The 26,771-nt window shown below is 42.4% G+C and overlaps 1 protein-coding gene across 11 annotated transcripts in view; it reads left to right on the top strand.

Annotated features, from left to right (window-relative positions):
* AKAP13 (A-kinase anchoring protein 13) overlaps positions 1-26,771 on the top strand; it is a 326,662-nt gene that overhangs the window by 81,366 nt on the left and 218,525 nt on the right. Inside the window, exon 2 of one of the 11 annotated variants that reach the window (XM_034667906.1) lies at positions 974-1,017. The exons of the other annotated variants lie outside the window; for them this stretch is intronic. Coding sequence (XP_034523797.1) covers positions 985-1,017 — 33 coding nt within the window. The 5' untranslated portion in view covers positions 974-984. The remainder of the gene's footprint in view (positions 1-973; positions 1,018-26,771) is intronic. 11 annotated transcript variants of the gene reach the window in all.

Below are 26,771 nucleotides of genomic sequence, written 5' to 3'. Positions count from 1 at the left end.
AGCCATTGATAAGCTGTTGTTTGCGCTATTTGGATTTCAGTTCACTGTTAGTGAGGTTTTTGTATTCTGGCAGGACACAAAGAATTTGATTTCATCTATTTTTGCACGTGGGAATGACATTTCTGTACTGTTCTTTTTATTACTGGTTAGTTACTGTGTGCCTTAATTTAATCCATTTAACCTATTATGAGTAAGAAACTTTCTTAGATCCAATTATAATCAAGTCACTTGGGTCTGCCTCTCTGACTCCTGTGAGGACAGGGTCAGCTTATACTCAAATTCAGGGTGTTTGGCAAAGGGCCTGCCATTCTGAAGTCCACGATTCTGGACCATGCTATTTTAGCTTGAAGCTCTTGATCAAATCACCAAGTTAAACCTTTGAGAGTGTGCTGTCCTTGATATTCAGGAGTGTATTAGATAATCCTGCGAGTCTTCTCTAAAGTTCTTCCTAAGATTTTTGTGAATTCATTTAGTGAAGATAACAGCCAGGAACCCAGCTATTAATTTTGAGGAGGGTAACAGCGCGTAGTTGGTGGACTCCAGCTGTATCCTCTGGTGCTCCCCACCCCCACTCCCTAGTGAGGCTGGAGGAGGCTTTGGCCAAGCAGCACGTTGTAAATTTGGGGGGTTATGTAAAAGTATAACTGAATATACACTGTTTTTGCTTTGGTAACAGCATTTAATATCCTCTTGGTTGTTGAAAATTCTCCTAGGACAGTGAGGCCTCTTGTGTTTATTTTTCAATCAGAAAGTCTTTCCCCAGTTGAAAAGATTGAATCAGGGCTACAAGAAGTTTTGCAGTCCTTCACCTTCTGGCCTTCCCAAACCTCTCAGGAAAGCCAGGCATCCAGTAATCTCAGACTTTTGATTGTGTTCCTGTGGCCATCCTCGACATCTAGCATTTGTGGCTTTTATATTTTTTGGCGGTAGCTTTTAATTTTATTCTCATTTATTTCTCCCTTTTCTGTTTCAGTGTCCTGGGTCATGAAACTTAATCCACAGCAAGCTCCATTATATGTGAGTAAATCATGAGATTTCTTATCATTTTGTACCCATCTCTGCTTTTTACTTGTTATGAGAAAACTCAGAAATGCTCTCAGGAATTTTTAACCATTTACACAAGTAGCGTACTTCAGAAATTGAATTTGATTGGGTAAATGCTAAATGACTCATGCACGCCTGGCCCTGAGCTGAGAACAAAGAATAGTTGTAAGATGTATGAGGTAAACTGGTCGGGCGGTGGGAGGCACCTGTAAACAGTTGCATGGGCCTGCCCTCAGAACAGTGCTGTGGCTGGTTTCTTAATTTCACAGTCAGCGCGTTTCTGTAAAAGTGGTGTGGAGATCTTCCGACTGCCTGTGAGTTACCCTGTGTTGCAACTAGGTGGCACTCTGTCATTGGCGAGAGTGCTGTTTGCTTTAGGACTCTGGGTGGAAGCTGATACATACATCATCTCCCGAAAGTGAGGGAACTATCAGTAGAAGTGGATAAATCGGTGAATCAAGGCTGGCAAAGGTAAAGTGTAGATGACTCCTTTTTTTTTTTTTTTTAAATTACCGTGAGAGTGCATTAGCTGCATGAGGGTGGTGAAAAGTGGTGAGGGGTCCCTTTAGGGGTATGGATAGTTAGAGCTGCCAGAGGCCAGTGGATATTGGATTGGTATGGCCTGGAGAGAGTGAGGGAAAGGTCTTTGATGGGACAGGACCTTGAAGATGAAGAAGCATTTGGCCAAGACCTAAGGCAGATGGTAGAGGGATGAGGGGCAGTGAGCATGGTGTTCAGTGCATGGTGGGAGGGTGGGCAGTGGAAAGTCTGGCCCAGCTGCATTTGTGTTGAGGAGTAATGAGAGACGAGTCTGAAAAGGTTATCAGAGGTCAGCTGTGAAGGCAAACGAAGATGTGGGGACCACTGAGGAGCCTTTGATGGGGTTTATTTTAAAATCTGTTCATTTTATGCATTTGTTTATTTTAAACGATGCCATGTTAGTGATAGTCCTGTTGTACCTTTCTAGCATAGGACATTCATGTGCTCACTCTTCTGCACAGATGATTTTTATGTTAAATGTAATCTATAAAGAAAAATATATGCATCCTTATAAGGTGTTTTATGTATTTATTTTCTTTCCAGACTACTTGGAGAAAATTTATTATGTTCAGCAGTGGATTTGCACATGAACTAAATACCTTGGACTTTTAAAAACAGCTTTTATTGAGATATAATTCACACACCGTAAAACTCACACATTTAACATCTACGATTCAGTGGTTTTTAGTATATTCACAGTTGTGTAATCATTTTTTTTTTAAATATTTCTTTTTTTTTTTTTAAAGATTTTATTTATTTATTCGACAGAGATAGAGACAGCCAGCGAGAGAGGGAACACAAGCAGGGGGAGTGGGAGAGGAAGAAGCAGGCTCATAGCGGAGGAGCCTGATGTGGGGCTTCGATCCCATAACGCCGGGATCACGCCCTGAGCCGAAGGCAGACGCTTAACCGCTGTGCCACCCAGGCGCCCCTACAGTTGTGTAATCATAACCATCATCTAACTTAAGAAGATTTTCATCATCCCGAAAAGAAACGCCATACCTATTAGTAGTACTCACCATTCCCTGTCTTTTCCCAGCCCCTGGCAACCATTTGTCTACTTTCTGTCTTTATGGAGTTACTTATTTTGGAAATTTCATATAAATGGAATCCTACATCATGTGGCCTTTTGTGACTAGCTTCTTTCACAAAGCAGAATGTATTTAAGGTACATGTTAGAGCAAGTATCAGTACTTTGTTCCTTTTTATTGATGGATAATACTCCGTGGTGTGGCTGCGCCACATTTTACTTCTCCATTCATCAGTTGATGGGCATTTGGCCTGTTTCCACTTTTTGGATATTATGACTAATGCTACTGTGAGCAGCAGTCTTTGGTAGGCTTACGTTTTCATTTTCCTTGGGTGTGGATATGAGTGCAGTTGCTTGCTTACATTGGTGACTCTCTGTTCAACATTCTGAGGAATTGCCACACTGTTTCCCCAATGGCTGCTCTGTTTTACACCCTTACCATCAGTGTTGAGGGTCTCAGTTTCTCCATACTCTTGGCAGCACTTGCTCTTACCTAACTTTTGGATTGTTGCCATCCTAGTGGTTATGAAATGATAACCCTTTGTGGTTTTGTTTTGCGTTTCCCTAATGGCTAATGATTGCAAGCATCTTTTTAGGTGCTTTTGGCCACATGTGTGTCTTTGAAGAAATGTCTATTCAGATTCCTTGCTTATTTTTAAATTGTTTTTTTTTTTTTAATTGTTTAGCTTTAAGTGTTCTTTTTATCTTCTGGATTCAAGTCCCTTATCAGATATCTGGCTTGCAAAAACTTTCTCCCATTAGAAGGGTTATCATAACATTTTGTTGATGGTATTCTTTGAAGCACAAAAGTTTTTAATTTTGATGATGTCCAATTTACCTGATACTTCTTTTACTGCTTATACTTCTGGTATCATATCATGTGCCTAATTCAAGGTCACAAAAAATTACTTCTACATTTTCCTCTAGGAGTTTATACTTTAAGCCCTTACATTGAGCGTATGGTTCCAGAGTACAATTTTTTGTATGCTATAAGGGAGGTTTCCAGCTTCATTTTTTCACATGTAGACATCTAGCTGTCCCAGCACCATTTGTTAAAAGGACTTTTCTTTCCACATTGAATTTTCTTGGGCACCCTTGTTGAAAATTTATCATAAATGTAAGGAATTACTTCTAGGCTGTTAATTCTCTTCCTTTTCTTTAGGTCATCTTTAATTTCTTTTAAGAATGATTTATAGTTTTCAGTGTACAAACCTTGTACTTTTGTGAAATCTATTTCTAAGTATTTTAATTCTTTTTGATGCTATTGCAAATTATATTGTTAATTTCATTTTCAGATTGTTCACTGCTAGTGTATAGAAATATAATTGATTTTTGTATATTGATCTTATAACCTATAGTCTTGCTGAACTTGTTCATTGGTTAATAATTACTTAGAGGGGGGCGCCTGGGTGGCACAGCGGTTAAGCGTCTGCCTTCGGCTCAGGGCGTGATCCCGGCGTTATGGGATCGAGCCCCACATCAGGCTCTTCTGCTGTGAGCCTGCTTCTTCCTCTCCCACTCCCCCTGCTTGTGTTCCCTCTCTCTCTGGCTGTCTCTATCTCTGTCAAATAAATAAATAAAATCTTTAAAAAAAAATTACTTAGAGGATCTTTTAGATTTTTCTGTATATGGATCATGTCCTCTGAAAATGCAGATAGCTTTCTTGCTTTTCAATCTGAATGCCTTTTATTTTTTCTTGCCTAATTGTCCCGAGTAGAACTTCCAGTGTAGTGCTGAGTAGGATTGGTGAGAGCAGACATCCTTGGCCTTGTTTCTGATCTTAAAGGGAAAGTATTGAATCTTTCACCATTATGATTAGGTATGATGTTGTTAGCTGTGAGTTTCTCATAGATGCTTTTATCAGGTTGAAAAAGTTTCCTTCTGTTCCTAATTTGAGTATTTTTATCATGAAAAAGCATTGGATATTGCTGAATGTTTTTTCTTTGTCTGTGAGATGATCATGTGTTGTTGTTGTTGTTGTTTTCCCTCCTTTCGTTAGTGTAGTGTATCAGATTGATTGGTTTTGGATTGATTTGGTTTCCCTGCATTACCGGGAATGCAGTCTGTTCTGTCACGGTGTATAATCCTTCTCATACGTCAGTGGATTTGGTTTGCTAGTTGAGAAGTTTTGTGTCTGCACCTAAAAGATAAGTCTAGGGGTGCTTGGGTGGCTCAGTTGGTTAAGTGTCTGCCTTTGGCTCAGGTCATGATCTCAGGGTCCTGGGATTGAGCCTCACATCCAGTTCCCTGCTCGGCAGGGAGCTTGCTTCTCCCTCTCCACCTCCCCCCACTTGTGCGTGAGCTCTCTCTCAAATAAATAAATAAAATCTTTAAAAAAAAAAAAGGTACAGGGACGCCTGGGTGGCTCGGTCAGTTAAGTGTCTGCCTTCGGCTTAAGTTGTGATCTCAGGGTCTGGGATCGAGCCCTGCATCAGACTCCCTTCTTGGCTGGGAGTTTGCTTCTCCCTGTCCCTCTGCACCTCTCGCCCCACTTGTGCGTGCGTGTGCTCTCTCTCTCTTGCTCTCTCTCTCTCTGTCTCAAAGAAAATTAAAAAAAAAAAAAAAAGTTACAGTCTAGTTTTCTTCTGATGTCCTTGTCTGGCAGCATAATGTTTCCCAAATGTGTCCATGACTTAATCACCAGAACCTGTGACTATTTATTTTACTTGGCAAAAGGGACTTCACATATTTGATTAAGTTACGGGTCCTGAGATGCGAGCTTCTCCTGAATTATCCAGGTAGCCCAGTGTAATCACAAGGGTCCTTAGAGAGAGGAGAATCATGAGTCAGAGAGATTTGTAGATACTGCACTGCTGGATTTGAAGGAGGAGGAAAGGGCCATGAGCCAAGGAGTGCTTTTCCTTAGAGCCTTCTCAGTGAACCCAGCGCTATGGACATTATATTGTATTTTTTTTTTTAAAGATTTTATTTATTCATTTGAGAGAGAGACAGAGTGAGTACAAGCAGGGGGAGAGGCAGGCAGAGGGAGAGGGAGAAGCAGATTCCTTGTTTGATCCCGGGACCTGGCGGCCATCTGAGCCACCCAGGTACCACTGGACGTCTTTATTTTAGCGCAATGAAAGTTGTTTCAGACTTCTGACCTCCAGAACTGTAAGATAAGAAGTTTGTGTTTTAAGCCTCTGAGTTTGAGGTGATTTGTTGTAACAGCAGTAGGAAATGAACACAGTCATAGTTTGGAAAAATTAATGGGCGGTAGCGTGAAGGATAATTTAAGGGAGAGTAGCGGCAGAGAGATCAGTTAGAAGTTTCCCGATTTTGCCCTCATGGAACCTGAGACCTGTGGTGTTCATAAGGACAGTAGGCATTATGTGCTGCAGCCTCTCTTGTGGAGTGGGGACGCGAGTCCAGAAGACGATGTGCTGAGATGGCGGCTAATCTGTGGTAAAATAGGATTTCAATCTCTATTTTTAGGCTTAGTCATAGAAACTACTGTAAAAGTTTGTTAGGCATTAAAAAAACTTCATTCTCTTAGGGAAGCAAGGCTCTTTAGAAATGAGTTCTGAGGAATATTCTTAATAAAGTCAGTCCTTTGTATATGATTATGTGTTTAATTGGGCAGATCCTACTGGAGAAGAATATTTTAAACTTCAGATTTCAAGTATGTCTGTCAGCAAGAACACTTACGGGCAATTTGTTATCGATTTTTAAAAGGAGAGTGACAGCGTGCCTTGTTTTCAGTGAACTAAGTCAGGTCACAGGCATTTGTGCTGTTCTGGTAAAGAGCAGTAACTGTTAGATTCTGTGTCCATGGGAGGGGGTCAGTTCTCTGCACCTGGAGAAAGAAGGAGAAGCAGAAGAGAGAAAGCATGCTGAAGTTTGTCTTTCAGTTTGTATTTGGGATCTGCCAGGGGTAAGTATCATCAGCAGAAGAGAGAAAGCGCCTCGGAAATAAAAAAAAAACACTGGATCCTGAGAAGAACTTTTATCTGTAAGTGAAGAAAAATTAGCTGGATTCCAAATAAATATTTTAATTAGTCTTTGAATAAAGATGTGTCCAGAATAAGTCACGATAGTTAAAAATGTAGGCGAGCTTCCAAACTGTGCAGATTGGCAGTACTGTTGGATGTTGACGTGGAGTTGTTTTCATGAATTATTTTTGTTGAAATGTGCATGGTGGAATGTGAAGACAGTGACCTGGAACTTGAGAGACCAGGCGCTTACTGTGACTGTGCCTGAGTTGTCTTGTCTGTCAGCCCGTGATCCCACCAGTGCCGCTCGGCCTCCACAGAGGCACTGATGATCGCTGGATGAGTCGATGAGAATTGAGGGATTACAGACTTTGACAAGCTCAGGAGTATCCTTCTAGTTGACGAGGGCCTAGGGAGTTTAGTGGGAGTAAACATGGAGAGGACGTGTCCAATGCAAAACATTTTTTTGGAGAAGTAGCAGGACCAGATTACAGGGGGAGTGAAAGAGAAGCATGATGGTTGATTGAGAATTTGAGCGTGAGTGACAGCGGCTGCCGTTGCCAGACAGGGAAAAGAAAGGCGCAGGGCTTGTTCTCCAAACCCGTTGAAGGACATCTTGTTGACTCGTGGACATGTGGGCATGGAACTGGGGATTCATTCTTTCATTCAGATGCCTGCTTTGTTCCAAGCCCTGTTCTGGGAGCTGGAGATTTTGTCATGAACGAAAGACAAGGGGCCCTGCTCTTAAGGTTCTTGCATTATAGTGAGAAGAAGGCAGACAGCTCATAAGCAGGAAAACACATTAGAAGGAAAAACTTTACAAAAATAAAACAAGAAGATGTGATGGTGCCTGACTAGCGGCTATTTCTGGTTGCGTGGTAAGGGAAGGCCTCAGAGGGGCGTGCCATGTAAGCTGAGACCTGGTGGCTCCTGGGTGGCTCAGTTGGTTAAACGTCTGACTCTTGGTTTCCGCTCAGGTCATGATCTCAGGGTCATGGGATCAAGCCCCACGCTGGGCTCCGTGCTCAATGGGGAGTCTGCTGGAAGTTTTCCCTCTCCCTCTGCCCTTCTCCCGCCCCTAAGTAAAATAAAATAAATCTTTAAGCTGAGACCTGAATGACCGGAAGGAGTGAAGATGTTGGCATGGTGTTCTAGCCCAGGGGAACAGGTGTACAACAGGTGTACAGGATCTAAAGTGAAGGCTGGCTTGGTAGATTTGAGGAACAGAAAGGGCAGTGGCTGGAGCTCTGAGAGAACACTGTGGGTGTGGGCACAGTCTTTCCTTCTGGATGAGGTCAGCGACTGAGGGAGGAGATGAGGGGAAAGCCTGATGGAGGATTTAACGGACTATAGGCCACCTCCCCGGGCCTGCCTTTCTTCATGCCCGATTCCCAGCAGCACCCATCTCTGGGTGTGCTCTGAAGACAGTAGCACCTCCCATGGCTTGGGGTTAAGTTAGACCTCTTAGGGATTAAATGATCTATCCTAATGTGGAGATGCTGGCCTTGGGCAGTTTAAGCATAGTATTTTGGAAACAGAGTTTGGGCACACTGTAGTCATCTTTTAAGATACATGTTTTTGATGTAAATTGGATATTCTTGAGTTGAACGTTTTCTTTAGCCGGTTTGGCTCTCACTTATCAAAGGCGAGTGTAATAAAAAAAAAAAATGTGCCCGGTTTTAATACTCTTTCATGACTAAATTGCTTCTTGGAAGAGAAAAAGCAACGTTTCCAAACTACTTGTTACTGTTAGTCCATTTGTGAACCTGAATAAAGGATGTATGATATGATTTAAGAGTAGTCCTTTCACTTTGTGGTTTTCTGTGAATACTTCCCCTGCTGGTGTGACACTCATTTGCATACACCTGTAACCTTTCTGGATAACAGCTTTTCTTTTTTTTTTTTTAAGATTTTATTTATTTGACAGACAGAGGCACAGCGAGAGAGGGAACACAAGTAGGAGGAGTGGAAGAGGGAGAAGCAGGCCTCCCGCTGAGCAGGGAGCCCGATGTGGGGCTTGATCCCAGGACCCTGGGTCATGACCTGAGTCAAAGGCAGGCGCTTAACGACTGAGCCACCCAGGCACCCCTGCATAACAGCTACTTAAAAACAAGAGCCCCCATTGGTGTAGTCCTAGTTTACAAAGCACTTTTGCGTATATTATGCCATTTGGTTGTCACAGCAACCTTATGAGGGTGGAGGAAGCTACATTGTGACCCTCATCATACTAAGGAAACAAGCTCAAGGTGGCTCATCTAGTAAATGCAAAAAGTAGGGCTTTACTCAGAAATTGTGATTCTCAAACCCATTTTCTTTCTTCTGTAGACCAAGGAAGGTTACAAGAATACCAGTTTATCTCTACTCCTCTCTTACTAACAGCATTTAGTCACATTTACTTAACATTCTCTCTATTACATATTTTTTGAATTGTTTGAAAGTTGTAGACATCCTACCCTATTCCCCCCTAAATATTTCAGCATATATTTCCTAAGAACTAGGACATTCTCTTTCATAACCACAGTGCAATTAACAAAAACAGGAATTGTAACATTGATGTAATACACTTATGTAATGTAAGTCCATATCCAAATTTCTCCAGTTATCCCAGTAATGTCCTTTATAGCATCCTCTGCTTGCCTCTCCCCTTCCCGGTTCAGGATCTAATCCTGGATTACACATTGTATTTATTTATATCTCCTTAGTCTCTTAATCAGGAACAGTTCCTCTGCCTCTCTGTCTTTCATGATACTGACATTTTGGAACAGTATAGGTCAGTTGTTTTGTAGCAATTGGGGTTTATATGTTGTTTTTCTCCTGATTTTGGCCAGAATACTACTTAAAAGATGTCCTTTGGCATACTGTGTTAGGAGGACACATGACGCATTCTTGTTTGATTATTGGAGAGGTTAACTTTGATCCCTCAGTTGGGGTGGTGTTGAATTTGCATAGTTTAATTTATCTGTTCTGCAGGAATTAGGCATTTTTTAAAGAAGATGGTGTAATTATTCACTTCTCCCCTCCGATGCTGTTTCTGGCTTGGAAATGCTTTTTGCATATTGGATTTTCGTAAAATGGGCACCCTTGTTCTTTGCAAGGTGTGCCCTTGAATGTAGGTAGAAGGGCTCATGGTAGCAGAGAGCTCACTGTGAGTAATTAATTAAACAGCTCACTCTGTTTAACAGAGCATTGTCTGTGCCCTCATGGATACACACAGGGTTTTTAAATAAATGTAGTTTTCGTGTAAGCTGTACCAAGCACATTTCACATGGAACATAGTAGACACTCAGTGAACGTTTGTTGAGTGAGTGAATGAAGTACAATTTAGATAAGACAACTAAGATTGTGGTAAAATTTGCTTCATTTTGATAGAACAACTGTCTTAAAGTTGCTCATTATTTCACAAGCTTCATTATTTTTTTTTTAAGATTTTATTTATTTATTCGACAGAGATAGAGACAGCCAGCGAGAGAGGGAACACAAGCAGGGGGAGTGGGAGAGAAAGAAGCAGTCTCATAGCGGAGGAGCCTGATGTGGGGCTCGATCCCATAACGCCGGGATCACGCCCTGAGCCGAAGGCAGATGCTCAACCACTGTGCCACCCAGGCGCCCCCACAAGCTTCATTATTAATTTACCTTGTAGGGGTCCTGAATAGCTAGGATGCCGTTTTTGTGATTGAAGGTGTTGCTAACAGGGAAATAAATGTGCTGAGCGGTGTCTTTATTGTACGTGTGTGACTTCCCATGCAGTTGTGAGGAAGTCTGCACAGCTTCCATACGAAGTGTATGCAGATGTAGAATGTCTGATAGAGTGTTATGCTAGAGATGTGTTCTTTGAGATGTTACTTGGTCATTTAGCACATTGAAAAGGCATACTAGAAATAGTGCCTGTGTCTCTTGAGTCCTGAATAATGATCTCTAATCCCTGGGGGACTTCCGTCCTGAGCCGCTTGTTTACAGCAGACCACATACAGCAAACCATGTGACTGCTAATATTTTTTAACGAACATAGTACTTGTACCCTTTAGCTCCAGAGCCCTTCTCACTGTCAAGATAAAAGCATGGGCTTTTCCCAGAAGAGGTAGGGGATGAGGGATGCTGTCAGATGATAAAAGAAAAAGCCAGGCACATGAAGCAAAGGTTGGTATTTTTAAAACAAACAAAATAGGCCCTACCACCACCCCCGCACACTAAGCACTACCGGACCTAGCAACCAAGCAACTGGACATTAGCAACAGTAAACAAATCCTCCCCCAGACTAACAGCTGAAAAGGAAGCAGAGTTTTTAAATTTCCGAGGGAGGAGGAGGAAAGGTCTTGGATGCCTCTTTATCTCAGGCCTCAGGCTCATTCTGGAAAAGATCTGATGAGGTCAGACCTTAAGCTCTATGGGGTACAAGGAGACAATGGGTGTCAAATGTCAAGAATAAGGAGACCTGGATGAATCCATATTTTCTGTGCCAGAGAAAGTTGCCTCCTTTCTCTTATCACCTTACTTTTCTGGAGTAAAAGTTGTGCTGATGAACCCCAGTGAGTGTTCCATAGTCAGCTCTGTGTGAGGGAATGAACTTTGTGGGAGAGGTCAGGACTGGGAAAAATTTGATGAATCATAGGAATCATTGTATTTTAGGGGTGAGTGAGCCCTGTCGTCTGGAAGAGTGAAGAAAACTGAGCCACAGAGAAATTGAGGGATTTGCCTAAAATTTCCTGGGGGTTGTGATAGATCTGGTCATGTAGCAGAAACTATAAATAATTAGCCTAGCCCATGTGCTGAAGGCAGGTCAGGTCATTAGTTGGTTTGAACTTAAGATTCAAAGTACATGTGTAGAGAAGTCAAAGTATAAGACTTGGTGTAAGTGGGCTTAGTAAGAGAAAAAAAAAGGTAGCAGTGGGAACACTGGAAGGAGAGAGAAGTATTGAAAAGATAGTATTGAGTTCCTTTTTTGGAGTGAACCCGTAAGGGTTGAATGCCTTTACGGGCTTTCGACACATTGGAGAAGAATTTATAGTTACTGCTTGAATCCCCCTTAAGTAGACAAAGTAGTCAAAATAAAATGTGTACTATACCTTTTAATAGAGGGGCGTCAGTAATAACCATCCCAGTGAATTACGTGATCGGGTACTTACCTTTATACTTAGAGCTTCCCCAAGAGGATGGGTGGCTTCTTTTCCCCAGACCGGTGAGAGGAAGGCCAAGGCCCTGGAACAGGAAGGCATTTGTCTCCTAAAGCATGCCTCCTTGCAGCAATTCGGTGCGTGCCTGTATTTAAATCATTTTCTTTACTGGTTTCAGAAGTTGAGGGGCGCCTGGGTGGCACGGCGGTTAAGCGTCTGCCTTCGGCTCAGGGCGTGATCCCGGCGTTATGGGATCGAGCCCCACGTCAGGCTCTTCCGCTATGAGCCTGCTTCTTCCTCTCCCACTCCCCCTGCTTGTGTTCCCTCTCTCGCTGGCTGTCTCTATCTCTGTCGAATAAATAAATAAAATCTTAAAAAAAAAAAAAAAAAAAAAAGAAGTTGTCTAGTGGGCACCGGCCGCTTCATGGTTAATGGTGCTCCTGAACAGATGGGTGTAGAACACTGACCGAGAAGGTTTATATGGGTGATAATTCACTAGGTAAAATGACCATAGGAACACAAAAAGAGGGACAACTTGGGGTGCATTTATCAAATTCTTCAACTATAAATTCATCTTTCTCTGGTCTTGAACACCTTTCTAGTTTTCTCTCAGGAAAGCCAAAAGGCATTTTCCCTCTATAAATGAAATACTTTTTAAAACCAGAGAGATATTCAGATGTGAGATGTGAATTGTGCTCCAAGGCGTGCTCTGAAGCTAGATACGGGATAATTATCATTTCATCCCATATGTTGGGGATAAAATCCACATTTATTAGATTTTCTAGGGGAAGAGTCATTCCAGTTACAAAACGAATTTCCAGAACCCCAACAGATCTGGTTTATTACGTCCTCCTTGCCTTTTCCTTTTCCTTGAGTACTCAGTGGTTTTGCGTGTTACTGCTTCTGGGAGGAGGCAAAAACGTCCTGACAATAGAGGAACATCATTGGAAAGAATGTCGTTGGCCCTGGATGCCTCACTTCATTTGAAATGTACAAAACAAAGCACTCTGTAATGATTAGAACTGTTTCTGTTAGGACAGGGACCGTTTCTTACAACGATGTTGTTCCTCACAAGACACTTGTGAGATTTGGTTAATATTTGCACTTTGGAGCCAGGGGAGTGCGGATCAAGGGAATGACTAACTTGTCGAAGGGAGCACAGCTGTGGTGGATGACGAGTTCAAATCTTGCAAATGACTCCACGACCCATTTAACTAGGGCAGATCAAAAGAACGTCTCCATTTGACTCACATCGAGATCTTGAGAAAATCTTACTGGAGTGATTTCCTGCCACCCCATTGGATTCTTGTTGACTCTGGACTACTGTTTCCAGCCTCGGTGAGGACTTGGACTCTGGTGGATTAGTGTGCTCTGTGCGTGCCAATCAGCTCCAGAAGATGTGGGGTGCGTGGGAAGGGCATGTGCTCAGAAAGAAGAGGTTTTAAAACTGTTATCAATTATAGCAATCTATTCTTGAGTAAGTATAGTTTGCATAAATAATCTCAATTTTGAAGGGCCACAGAATTTAGGCAGCTCCAGCTCAGTGTTCTCAGGGACCTCATCGTAGGGGAGAGGGCCTGTGTGGTAATGGCCACATTTTATCAGTTCTTCCTGGTAAGTGTGTTTCCAGAGCAGGAGTTGAAATAACCTGGCTTTGCCCCCTGCTTGGCTGTTAAGTTCCATTTTGCTCCTACAAAGAGAGCTTTATCAACCTTCTGATCTCTTAAATGAATTACCTGCTTTTGCCTTAACAATACATGTCTGATGGGTCTGCTCCAGCGTTTTGGTGGCCTTTTCCAGCCAGATCTGAGGACTCTAGTTAGGTAACAACACTTTGTCACCAGTGCCAGAAGAAATGAGGAAGTCAAGTGTTCCTCAATCTAGCTTTTGATGGTTTCACAGAGCAAGAACTTCAATTTCCTTCTGTTGGGCTTTTTCATCAGTCTCCAGAAACTTGCTTGAAAGTCAGTAGGCCCTGCATTTGTGGGTCGCATCTTTTTAATTTTCCCGTGGCAGTTTCAGAGTGGGTGAAGATCACACACAGGGCAAGGCTTTTCGGGGCCTGTCTTCAGGATGCCTTTACGATCGCTTGGTGTTGGCGAAGCATCTGAATGACTGCTGGGTGGGGCCGGGGGCCCAGGGGGTTGGAGTAGAAATTTCCATGTGGTTCTAGCGAAGAAAGGTTTTGCTATCCAAAGAAGACCAAAACGTAAGGCTCTATACTTTGAACTCATTCAATAAGTATTTGTGAATCACCTGTTAAGGGAAGGGAGGGATAGATTCTTTCACAGGGGCTCCAGTGCATGAGCATGACAGCACAAGCACTAGCTGCTCCGGCGTTAGAGGAGTTCTCTAGGCAGTGAGGTGCATAGCAGAGAGAGTGAGATGTTGGCAGGAACAGTTGGGAAGCCTTCAGGAAAGATGGGGCCTCTTTGAGCCTAGGTAAGCAAGCTGTGGAGAGAGGGAAGAGCAGAGTGAGAGAAGGAAATACAGTGTGTGGTGGGAGGCATGGACATGGGGTTGTCAGGGGTGGTGAGGCATCTGGCTTGGCTGGGGAGGACAGTTCACATGGGAGAATACCTGGAGATGATTTTCTGTAGAGCTGCTCAGTTCATTACAGTAGTCACCAGCTGCATGTGGCTATTTAAGTTAATATAAATGAAATAAAATTAAAAATTCAGTTCCTCCACTGCAGAGTGTTGTCATGACACGTGGCTGTCATTGCAGAAAATTCTGTTGGCCAGGCCTTGTATAGATGTTGCGGGATTCTACATAACAGGGTGGAGAGCGGCTGGAGATCGTCTGACCAGGCAAACAGTAGCACAATGCCAGCAGTGCCCAAAGAGCACCGATCAAGAAGGCGGTTGAAGATGGGGGAGAGGAAGGCAGTGAGGGGCTGTCAGGTGGGCAGGCCTAGCACTTCACCGTTCTAGCACACCAGATGGAATGTGAGACTGGTTAAGCTGTTCCAGAGGAAGAACGTGTGGCTTTGGTGTGATAGAGTGGCTGAAAGCCTCAGAGGAGCCACAGATGTGACCGTTGAGGACGTCAGTGTGAGAGGCCAGGGAAAATGGCACAGCACCAGGGAGCAAGGCTCATTCAGTGGGAGCTGCCTCAGGGGCCTGAGGGAGAACAAACACATCTGTGCCACAACCATAGAGGGTGGGAGTGAGGATAAAACGAGGTGATACAAGCACATGTCACGGGTGATAGAAACTTTAAATAGAAGTAGTTTTTAAGAGACCTGCCTTGGGGCGCCTGGGTGACTCAGTTGGTTAAGCATCGGACTCTTGATTTTGGTTCAGGTCGTGGTCTCAGGGTCGTGAGATCGAGCCCTGTGTTAGGCTTCACACTCCGCAGGGAGTCTGCTTGAGATTCTCTCTCTCTCTCTCCCTCTCCTTCTCCCCCTCCCCCACCTCAAATAAATAAATATAAAAAAATAATAATGAAGAGACCCACCTCTATTTTGGCGAAAGCAAATACATGTTCTGTGTGGCTTCCTCTTGCGTCTTCGGCATATACACTTGTGCTAACAGCTCTCTCTCCGGTGTGCGTATGAAGGGAAGGCGGAACTGCTGTTTACTGAGGACCTTCCATTAAGGTGACTCACATTATCCCTCACCCTTGTGAGGCCCATATGATCGATGAAGGAACATAGCTAGGGAAAGGTGAAGCAGGGATTCAGACTCAAAACTCTCCCTCCTTTATCTGCTATGTACAAGTAAGGATGGCTTCACTCTCAGTTGCTCAAATTGATACTGTCTTCTCTTAACCTCCTTGCTTGAAGCCTGGTGCTTCTATCACCTTCTAAATTTAGTGGTTGTGTTTAGCACTGAATACTACTTGTCATCTTTTTGTCAAATTTAAGACATAGATCCTATCCAGGTTGTTTGTTCACAGCAATAATTGGCATGTGGGTTGACCTGGACTGACTTCCAACTAGATTGTTCCAGAGCGGTGGTTTTTGGATTGTGGTCCCTAGTCAGTAGCATAAACATAACCAGGGATTTGTTAGAAATGCAAATTTTCAGGCCCTACCCCAGACCCACTAAATCAGAAAGTTATGGGGATTGGGCCCACCAAGCCATTTTTTTTAAATAAGCCCTTCACATTATACTGATACACCCCAAAGTGTAAGCACGAACCAAATAAACAACTGGATAGTTTTAAAAAGCCCCTTTCTTATGAATGGAGGCCGTTTGGATAGATTTAGGGCTTTCCACATGGCTGTTAGTCCATTAACAGTGGTTGACTGTGAAGGTATGTGGGAAGTGACACACAGATTCCTAAGTAAATTATTGCTAGATTATTGACTCAAAAAAATACCAAGGTGTGTAATATTGAGCACAGGGCTAGTTACCTTTTAGCAGAGGTAGTGGTGATTTTCAGTTAAGGGAGTTAATGCCCCACATTGTTTTTGACAATATTTTTGTATCATTTGGATTTTCTATGAGTTAGTTCTTCCTCATGTGGTTGTGAATAATTAAAGCCAGATCTGCCTTGTAGCTAGTTAGCAGAGCAGGTCACGATGCAAATGGAACTGATTAGAGCGCCTGGGTTTTGGAATGAGGTATAGACAGGCGGCTTCTGCACCTGGTTTTTAGACAGTATAAATAAAAAATACTATTTTGAAGTCAGCTTTGGGAGTTTAAAACTCCCTAGCTATGGACCTGCTGCCGAGTCAGTGATGCTGCAGGTAAACCACTTCGCCGTGTGCCAGCCTTCAGCCCTGCACACCAGCTTCTGCATCTCTTCCTCTGAAATACAGTAAGCCCCCTCTGCCACCCCCCAACATACACACGAGGAAAAGTATTCCTCTTTCAGGATTCAGTTCCTGTCACTTGTCTCAATGGAGCCTTTCCTGAAACCTTCAGTTTCCTGTAGAACCTGGCGTTCCTGCGTCCGCGCCCAACCACTCCTTACGGACTTACTAAAAACCACACCTCAAACACTTCATGAGCGTGCTCTGTTTACATGCCTTTTCTCCTTCACCTGTATCTTGAGGGCAGAGATTATATTTACGTTGGGGATTTTTTGCTCTCATTTTAACTTCAGCTTCTGTCACAGTACCTTGCACATCACAAGTTCTCAGTGCATGTCGTTAAATAGAATTAAAGCTGTTCGGGAAAGAGCTTTGCCCCCTGCACAGATGGCTATAAATGTCTTTTTAGCCAGGTGAGATTTTCGGGGGTAAGATTTATGACCTCAAAAGGAAGGCCACTGTAGATCATCAGTCAAGAGATAAAACCACATAGGGAACAAAAGTATCACTTAGATGGGTCCTCTAGGAGAACTTGGTACTGATATGTGGTGAAAATTGAATTGCAACCCACATGGTTTGATACTTCTGTGTTGTGTATGGGCTCTTTACTTGGAGCTCTCTTGTGTTTGCCTTTTTCTATACTAACCTCATTTTTTTGGCCTGAACTAAACCTATGAATTAGAAGAAAGTGTTTTCTTATTTTACGGTTGGGTAACTGAGACAGCAAGGTTTATATTTTGCAGTTCTAGTCCATTCATTATAAGACTAAAGGTTTTTATTGCTGTCTTTGGAATTTGCTCTGCCATCTCAGATGAGACCGTTAGGTCAATTTTATGAAGTCAACCCACTGAATCTGTAATTCAGAAATCCATAAATAGCTCCATCCAGATAGAACACTAGGAATATATTTACATCAGCAGGGATATAGAAGTTACATTTTCCTGAAAGGTACACTAATTTTTTGATTGATTGCCAGACAGGTGATATGTATCTTCAGTGCCTTTTCTCATGACTACATATTCTTTGTCCAGGGATTCTGATGGTTTCCTTTTGTGTGGGGATTGTAACTAGGGTCTTTATCCTTTGAGTACAGAGAATATCATCTGTACTCCCGGGGTTTTTGTTTGTTTGTTTGTTTACTCCTTTTTAAATCTAGAAGGAGCCATTGGCCTTGTGCATCCTTGGAGCCCTCCAGAGAGTTCTGTGTTTGGATTATCTGCTGACCCTGTATGATATACAGAGCATCTGGCAGCTGGGGGGGGGGGAATTCTCAGCTGTCTCTCTTTGTTATGTCCACAGAAGGAAATGAGAGTTTTATCTTACTGCTAAGGCATTGGTACATTCCTTTTTTGGTCCAGGGGAGCCAGTAATCTGATTGTGGGCTTATTTTCTACCATTCCTGTCATCTTGAACTAGTTAGAGGCCAGGGGTGATCTTAACCTACCCGCATGACTATGAATTCCTTCTTGGTTGCTTCCTGCTTTCCTGAACACTCTACTTTTGAGTAAAGCTTGTTAGGTTTTTGGCAACACTGCTTAGTTTATCCTGTCTTGTGTGGTTCAGGGGTCCCAGGCAGCATAATGTTAAGAAGCTACTACTGTGGGTATTTCTCTTGGTATTTCTCAGTGTCTTTCCTTCCCAAATCTCCTATTTTCCAGATCTCCATGAAATTGGTTATTTTAACCTAGCCATATCTGTGGGTATGATTATATGTCATTCATAGCTTACTGAGTTTCGGAATTAAAAGTGGGTCTTCTTGCCTGTGAGACAGGGATGGGTGTTTTAAGAAATGGTGTAGTGAGATTCCAGCCGCAGTCTTGCTGTTGGGTTGGGGTTGTGGGGGTGATGTGTCATTGCGCACAATGTGTGTGTGCAGTGGAGGGCGGCAGAAATTCCTGTTGTGTGAAAATGGTCATCATCAGGGGCTCCATACCTTCTAGTACTTAGTCCTTGTTCATTTTCTCCTTTAATCACCCTGACAGCCTCGTGAGATAAGTATCGTTTTCTGTATCCTAAAGATGAGGTAGTAGGGCAGAGAACTCCAGTCACGTGCTGAGGTCCTGCGGCCCGTAAGTGGTAGAGCTGGAGTTCATACCAGGCCTGGGCTCCCGGTGGCAGCGTGTCACTCCTGTGTCTGCTGTCACCCTGCGTGGTGTGGGAAATGGGCTGTTGCCGAGGACCTGTAATGTCGGAGTGTTGATGGGTTATTAAAGACAGAATGAGACACAGAAGGGCGGAATTAGCTGGGGAGAAGGGGAACCGTAAGGGGAACCACGTAGGGACAGACACTAGACCCCCTGTGATAACTGCTGCAGCTGAGTGTAGTGCACTCGGCCTGCTGGTTCTCACACTTGTGCAGCCGTGGGAGTCATATGTGGGGTTTATTCACACACACATCGCTGGGCCACAGCCCCAGAGTTTCCCATTCACTACTGTAGGGACAGGGCTGAAAATGTGCATTTCCAGTAAGTTTTGGGTGATGCTTGCCGGTCCTGGGACATCACTTTGAGAGTCCTCGTAGAGAAATGTGGCTCTGTGTACGAGTCGAGTAGACATGGGTTTAAATTTCTGCTCTAGTACTAAGCAGCTGTGTAATGCAGCAGGGTAAGTCCTACATTAAAGGGTTTCATGAGGATTGAATATGATTTTTAAAATGACAACAATATCTAGCACTTTAAAAAATTTAGAATTGCGGTGGAGTTAACATACAGTATTATATTACTTTCAGGTGTATAGTGTAGTATTTCCTTCAATACATCACCTGGTGCTTATCCCAACAAGTGCTTATCTAGAACTTCTTGAATACTTACTAAGTACCACGTACTTTGAGATGTGCGTCACATATACCATTTCTTCTTCAACAGTTAAACACTGTTGTCCCCACATATGAAGATCTTAGCACATAGAGTAGTTGCTCAGATGGTATTTCTGCCCTTCCCTGCCTGTATTTAAGAGGGCTGCGAAATGGGTAAGGCACCTTAGACAGACTGTCATAAAACTTGTTTCTTTTTAAAATTTTGACAATTTAGAAGGAAAACTTAAAAACTGGTATTTATGTGAAATGGTTTTACCAATAATGCTGGATAAGAAAAATGTTGCTATCATGTGACATGATAGAATATTTCTCCTTACCGTCTTTATGGTTTGTAAGCACAGTGGATTGTTCAGTGCTCGTATAGCTATTATTTATCAATTAGAAAGCTTAACCAGCTTTAAGAAATCTTTGTAGTTTACCTTTAAAACTAATGAAGTTTTTTACTCATTCTTTGTTCCCTTATGACTGCTTTTCTCAGAAGGTTCATTCCATAAAGCCAGTGTTGCCATCTAGTTAAAATTCTTCACCCATAATTAAATAAAAAACAGTAGAATTTATAACTTTATTTGGCTTTCTTTGAGAAATAATGTCTTATCAGCAGAGGCTGTAAAGGAAGGTAAAGACCTGGAGATTCTGAAGTGTGGGATATTTTTATTGGGAATGAATGGATACATGTATTTTGTGCCCACTGTATGCTACACATTTAGCATACTTTCTTAAAATACTGGCACTTACTTTATATGGTTGTTGAGGGGGTTAAATGATAATCCTAATCAGTGTAAGACATTAAAACAGTGCTGGCATATAGTTTGCATTTGACGAGAAGTCATTACTGTTGTTTCATCCACTTCAGATATGTGAACATAATAGATACAGTTTCAGTCCTCATAGAGTTTACAGTCTAGCGTTCCCAAAAAGGATTTAAGGTAGTCCAAAAAGGAAGCTGGTCTTCCTGTTCGTGTGATCGCAAAGCCTGTGGTCTTGCCTCCCAAAGCAGTGCCTCCCGTTCTGTATTGGAAGCTTCCCTTCTTAATCTTGATGTGGTTGACACGTGACGCACTTGCAAGCTTTGAATATCTCCCCATGGTCTCGTGGTTTGTTGTGTCCTGGGTTAGGAATAAGATTTGACCAGGTGTGGTTGAACTTGACCTGCTGGGTTCTCCTCCTTAGGCATTGCCCACGCACATGCTATTGTTCACACGGGGCAGGCTCAGGAAGTTGGAGGAAATCTTGATCTGCATGCAGTGGGTGAGGCATGCTAGGTTAGATTAGGTAAGGAGACCACGTATCTACTCAGGAAAGAAAGGCAATGTCTTTCTTGTTTCATGCTTTATTGTAATCATCTTGCTGCAATCATCAGATGACAGGAGGATATGACAGGTAAAGGGAGCCACATGGCCAAGTAGTGACACAAGCAGTAAGAGTGAGGCTTCAACTGTGTCTTCTTGACCTGCCAGCGGTTTGATATGATCCAAGTGAGGGTTTGAGGAGAGACTCTGAGGGGAAGGAGGCTGGAGAGGAAGGCAAGGGCTAGGTGTTGGAAGGCCTTGTGTGCCGGGAACTGAAGAGACATGCTCAGGAGTTGGGATGTGATCCTGTTGACCATCCATGAGTTTTGGGGCAGTAACTCCATCAGATTTTATTTTGGAGACTTCTGTGCCTTCTCTTGGGTGGTGCGCTGGCCTAGAAGCCTGGAGACCCAATTTCTTCGATGACTTTAGAGGAAAACCAAAAGAACTGGCCAGGAATAACCAAGGAAGCTAGGTGAGCAAGTGTGCGAGGTGGGTGAGGGCAGAAGTCAAGCTGGGTAGATTGAAGTTACAGAATGTCTCTCTCCGCTTCAGTCATCTGCTCTGTGGGATGGAGAGAGGGAGGGAGGGATGGGGAGACAGAGAGACTGATTTATCCATCCTCTGCATTCAGTTCTTTGAATAAATTTCCATCAAGAATTAATAAAAATCCTTATATTCTCTCCATTGTAACCAAATAGCTGGTCTTGTCAGCAAGAGGGAGACTGTCTCTTTAAGTGTTGGCCTGATTATTCTAGCTGTTCCAGAGAGTTGTGAAACATTTGTGGGAGGGAGAGGAGGGTGTGTGTGTGTATGTGTGTGTGTGTGTGTGTGTGTGTGTGTTTAAGCCACCAGCCAACACCCTCTGACCAATTTAGTTTTGCTTAACAAGAATAGACTGAGAGGCCTGTTTGTACATTGAGACAAAAAGCTCATATACCGTTTTCAAAATGGTAATTCAGAAATTCTGTTTTAAGGAACACTTGCCTAAATTAAGGAGACCGTATATTCAGTGATTTCCAAACTTTTCTGTAATTTGATTCCTTTTCCAGCTGAAGTTTCCAGATTCTTCCCCATTGGGAAGAATAGTCTCTAAAACCACTCTGGACCAAGAACTCGACCAAGAACTCAGCAGGTTTATTGAGCGCCATCTGCTGGTTTTGTGTTAATGGACCAAATGGCGGTGCTTGGAAACCTTTAAGAATTTGTGTATTTCTTAGTGTTGCAAAATTATGAAGCTGGAAGACAGTATGAATTTTGATTATTTTTAGTAGTAGTATTTAAAATAATAGTTTTGTGTTCGCTTTGGGAAGGGGGATGCTTTTGGCTGGAATATAGATGTGTGATTAAAAATGAAGAAGGCAGGTTATAGGGGTTTTACTGACCCGTATCTTTATCTGGCAAAAGGTTAGCCTGGTGGAAATAAAAATTAAGTTTAAATGTCAAAGAAAATAGTTAAGTATTATCTAGCACTGAAATTAGTCAGCGTCTGTGTATAGGGAATGAATTTAGTTTATGCCAAAAGTCAATACATTTCTCAGTGGATTTCTGTTATGTTTCTTGTGGTATTTTGGGCACCTTTTAAGGAAAGCTTTATAAACAGCTTTATAAACAGATAGCTTTGCTGTCCAGTCTGGAGTGTGGGCTTTCTTATGAGGGGAATGGAGAACATCTGAATATTTTTCCACTTAAGAGAGAGAGAAGGGTGGGGCGCCTGGGTGGCACAGCGGTTAAGCGTCTGCCTTCGGCTCAGGGCGTGATCCCAGCGTTCTGGGATCGAGCCACATCAGGCTCCTCTGCTATGAGCCTGCTTCTTCCTCTCCCACTCCCCCTGCTTGTGTTCCCTCTCTCGCTGGCTGTCTCTATCTCTGTTGAATAAATAAATAAAATCTTTAAAAAAAAAAAAAAGAGAGAGAGAGAGAGAAGGGTAAAGTCCCTTGGTTAAATAAATAGGGATGATGCCACTGCATTTCCTTCTTGTCACTGGTCCTTTTGAGCCTTAGTTCTATTTCAAGCGACTTTTTTTTTTTTTTTTGCTTTGCTTTTCTTGTTGGTTTATTTTTAAGTGACTTTTTAAGGATCTGTGACCTAAAAAGTTGGCATAGCTAGATCATTAGATTTTAAATCTTCTAATTTCTCATCCAGTCGTCGTCGTGTTTAAATGAATTGAAGAGAGGCAGATTGTTTATAGGAGGAGAATCCAGTTAGGAATTCATTTAGTCATTCATTCATTCATCCAGCATTTATTGAGCACTTAAAGCATCCATTTACGCTTACAGGCAGTGATGTATTGAATAAAACGAATATGCTCCCTGGCCTCATGAAGCTTGCAGAATAGTTGTGAGGAAAGGGAGGAATCAGAGAAATACATAAATATGTATGTACTCTTAGAATTTATACACACACACACGTATATATAAATATACATTGTACGTATATATAAATAAATAACATATGTCAGACGGTAAAAAGTGCTTTGGGGAAAAAAAGTCAAGATAGGGAGAGCTGGAGCAGAGGAGTTCATATTTCTTTATGGTGGCCGGGGAAGACCTTACTAATAAGAGAACACTTGAAGAATAATGATCATTAATGCTATATAAAAGTTGTTTGTCATTATCCTATTTGATCTTCCAACCATGTATAGAAAAGTGCACAGGGCAGATAATGTTGTTAACCTTCCACGCGTCTCCTTGGACTCTGGAGTATAAAGGCTGAAATTCTTGGCATTTATGTCCTGTCTCCTGCTTGTGTGTTCCCTATGCAGGATCCGTGGCACATTACTCCTCTGATGGGCGATGTTTGTTCCAAACATGTAGGAATTGACTAGGCAGACAAAGGATAAAGTCATTCCAAGGAGAGGGAACCATAGTGATTCTTTTAAAACATGAATCAAGATGACTTCACTCTTTTCAAAACCTTCCGATGACTTAGCATCACACAGAGAGAAAAATCCACACCCCACCCTCATCTCCCATCCAGTCCTTATTCCCTTGCTCCTCCAGATTGGCCTTCTTTGCTGTTCCTTGTACATGTCGATATTATACTTGCCTTGCATTTATCATCCTCTTGGCCTCGAACATGTGTAACTTGCCTCTTTTTTCAGGTTCCCACTCAAATATGACTTCCTGTAGTAGCCGTCCCTCACCATCCTACCTGAAACATCTCTCACCCCTACTTCAGACACACTTTAACCTTCTGCTCTGTCCTGTTCTTCATAATGGAACTTTCCTCTGATGTTCCTTTTTATAATTGGATTGTCTTTCCTGCTGAAGTGCAAGCTCTGTGAGGCAGGAGCCTTGTCTATTTCCTATTTATTTCATGTTTCTTAAGAGTGCTTGACACATGTTTGATAATAAATATTGTAATGAATAAATTCTTTTTGCTGACAAGCAAAATGGACTTCAAGTGGTTATTTATCAGGTCTCTAGCCGACTCTGATCTGATTCCTGAGCCCATGTTTTTTCTACTTCACTATCCTGTGCTGAGTACTGTTAGAGTAGCATGTTTCATTTAAGAAATGGTGGGTGCTCAATAAAATTGAGGATGGGTGCATGTGTAGGCACATGCTTGCTCTCTCTCTGTTTTGTAATGGTGTCAGTTGCCCAGAAAACCATGCAAACTACTTTCAGGAGATAGTAAAAACCAGTAAAATTGCACTGTCCAGTGATTGGGGCTTGGGATTTTTTTTTTCCTTCTGCAGGCCTCCTATTTTCTAGTTTGTTGGCAGCATCGTACATTTATGTTTGTTCTTATCTCAGAGATACTTGGGGTGCTACTTTGCCATGACTCTGCCTTATAAATATGCCTTTTATTTACCTAGAACACTCTGGTAAAGTAAGCAGCACAAATGTAACTCAGGTGTCCTATAATTAAAGTTTGTGGTGTTTTCCTTTTGAATGAATTCCAGTATACAGAAGGCCAAGGAATGGCACTTGAGGGTGCTCACAAGGATAGAAATACAAGATCAATATATTTCTTTGAGGTTTGCTAATATATGATATTTTGTTAGCTTCATTATATTCAGTGCTTGGAAGCGCTCTAATCTGACCACTGTTTCCCGAATGATTTTGGATTTAGTTTGTAGCCTCTTTCACCTCCTCCCACACGTCACCCCGTCCACTTATTGCAGCTATCATCTCTTTCAAACAGAATGTGAAATCAGGCAAGAGAGGATTCTCGCTGTGGCTCCTTCCAATGGCCTGTGTTGGAGGTGGCCCCGTGGGAAGCCTCCCTCCCCTGACTTTTGCTCAGCATAGCATCCAGAGCCTTCTCTACTTCCTGCAGTACCTGATCCTTGATTTTTTTTTTTTTTCCTGCACTGTGTTTTATTCAGCTGTAATCATGGCTTTTTGAGTTTCTTTCTCCCTTAAAAAGACTCGGAACCCCAAGAGACCAAGAACTGTCTTGTCTCAGTATCTTTGGTATCTGCCGTAGTACCTCACCCAAGTGCCCAGCCAATGTTTAGCTAACTGAAGGAAGGGATGAGCAAAACAAGCTTAGTAGTTTTTGATTATTTGTAACATTTTAAGTTTTTTTTTTTAGAAGGTTGAAATATTTTTGATTCAACCCAACAAACATTGATAGAGCACTTTCCATATATCAGGCCCTTTGAAGGGATGTTGAATGTACAAAGATGAACTAGGTCTACCAATTTCTTCTCCAGCTTCACTTGTAAGTGGCTTAGCTTTCAGAATGTGTGTTTCTGCCAAAGATGATCTGTGTTGAGCTTTGAGCAGCATTGGGCATTGCCATTTCTCCACAGAAGCTTTCTTGATCATTCCCCTAAAGGCAGAGTTTGGGCATCCATCTCCTCTGCCCCTAGAGACGCCAATTAAATCACTCATCATGCACATTCTGTTCCTGTATGCGTCTGTCTAGGCTCCTGGAGGGCAGGCACCAGGAAGTATTTTTTATAATTCTAGGAGCTGGTTGATAGCAGAGACAAAATATATTAAACAGAAGGTCCTGTCTGCTTGCTTAGCACGAATGTATGAATGACTTTGGGCTGTAGTTTGAGAACAGAACAGAAAGGAAGGTAACAAACAAATTCATATTATGTTTCTACTAATTCACTTATCTACTTGATGAACTGGAATAGAAATTTTATACTAGCAGTAAAAAAAAAACAATGAATGTATACATGTAATATATGCTAAAGGAGGCTTTTTTTTTTTTTTTTTAAAGTAGGCTCCATACCCAGTGTGGAGCCCAACACGGGGCTTGAACTTATGACCCTGAAATCAAGAGTCTGACACTTAACTGACTGAGCCACCCAGGCGCCCCTAGAGGGAATTTTTTAAAGTAATAAAATATTTTCAAGTGTTTTAAGGCTCATTTACATATCAACATTAATGTTTAATATAATATTCATATTTTCAAATATTCATATTTCAAAGGTAATCCCAATACTAATGGCTAACAGTCCTTTGTATATTTGATAACAGTAAGTTATTTGAAAGTCCATTAACTATCATTCATTCAACCTAGCTTTCTGCCAAATTAGTATAGATTAGCAGTTGTATTTTCCCCGGATTATATCATCTCCAAAGGCTTTCGTAGTTACTGAGGGTATTATTAACAATAAGACAGTTAAAATAGAGAGAAACCTGAAATATTTTAGCTGGTGGAAATGAACTGTGTCATGAATCTAGGAAGTGATATTTATTTTAGTTTAGCAATTGAGCTCGCTGGAAGACTCGAGAAAATACATGTTCTGAGGTGTCACTGCAGACGGCTCAGTCACAGCTGCCATTTACAAAGAGCACCATGGTAAGTCTCATCATCGTTTTTGGTGGCACCAGAATTTGGTTTTCTCTTGGGTTCACAGGATCATGTTTCTGGATTTTGAGGCACAGGAAAAGATAGATGAATGGTATGTTGTGCAGAGGCCCATATACGGCTGAGGTTTCACGCAAACTGGATGCAGTTCTTGAGTTCGCTGTTCTTCCGTCTTCGAGTCTCTCCTCCGTTGCGCACCCTGAGCATTGCTTAAAATTCATTCCTTTTCTTACTGCACATCCAGTCTTTGCCTCTGTTGGTGCCACTGATCCGCCCTTCTCTGATTTCTCCTCTTCTCTGGCTGGCCTTTTCTTGTTTGGTCTGTTTCTCCTGATTGCTTTCTTCTTCCTGCCCTCCCGTGCAGGAACACCAGGGTCTAGTAGGCCTTGGCTGTCTGTGACACGGAGGGCTTGTCTATGCTCAGAGCTGCTCCACCGGGTGCCGGCTGACTCTCCGGTCCGCCTCACCAGCCC

Source organism: Ailuropoda melanoleuca, chromosome 9, assembly GCF_002007445.2.
Source record: "Ailuropoda melanoleuca isolate Jingjing chromosome 9, ASM200744v2, whole genome shotgun sequence".
Classification (NCBI taxonomy): domain Eukaryota; kingdom Metazoa; phylum Chordata; class Mammalia; order Carnivora; family Ursidae; genus Ailuropoda; species Ailuropoda melanoleuca.
This window is presented reverse-complemented; position numbering and strand designations above follow the sequence as displayed.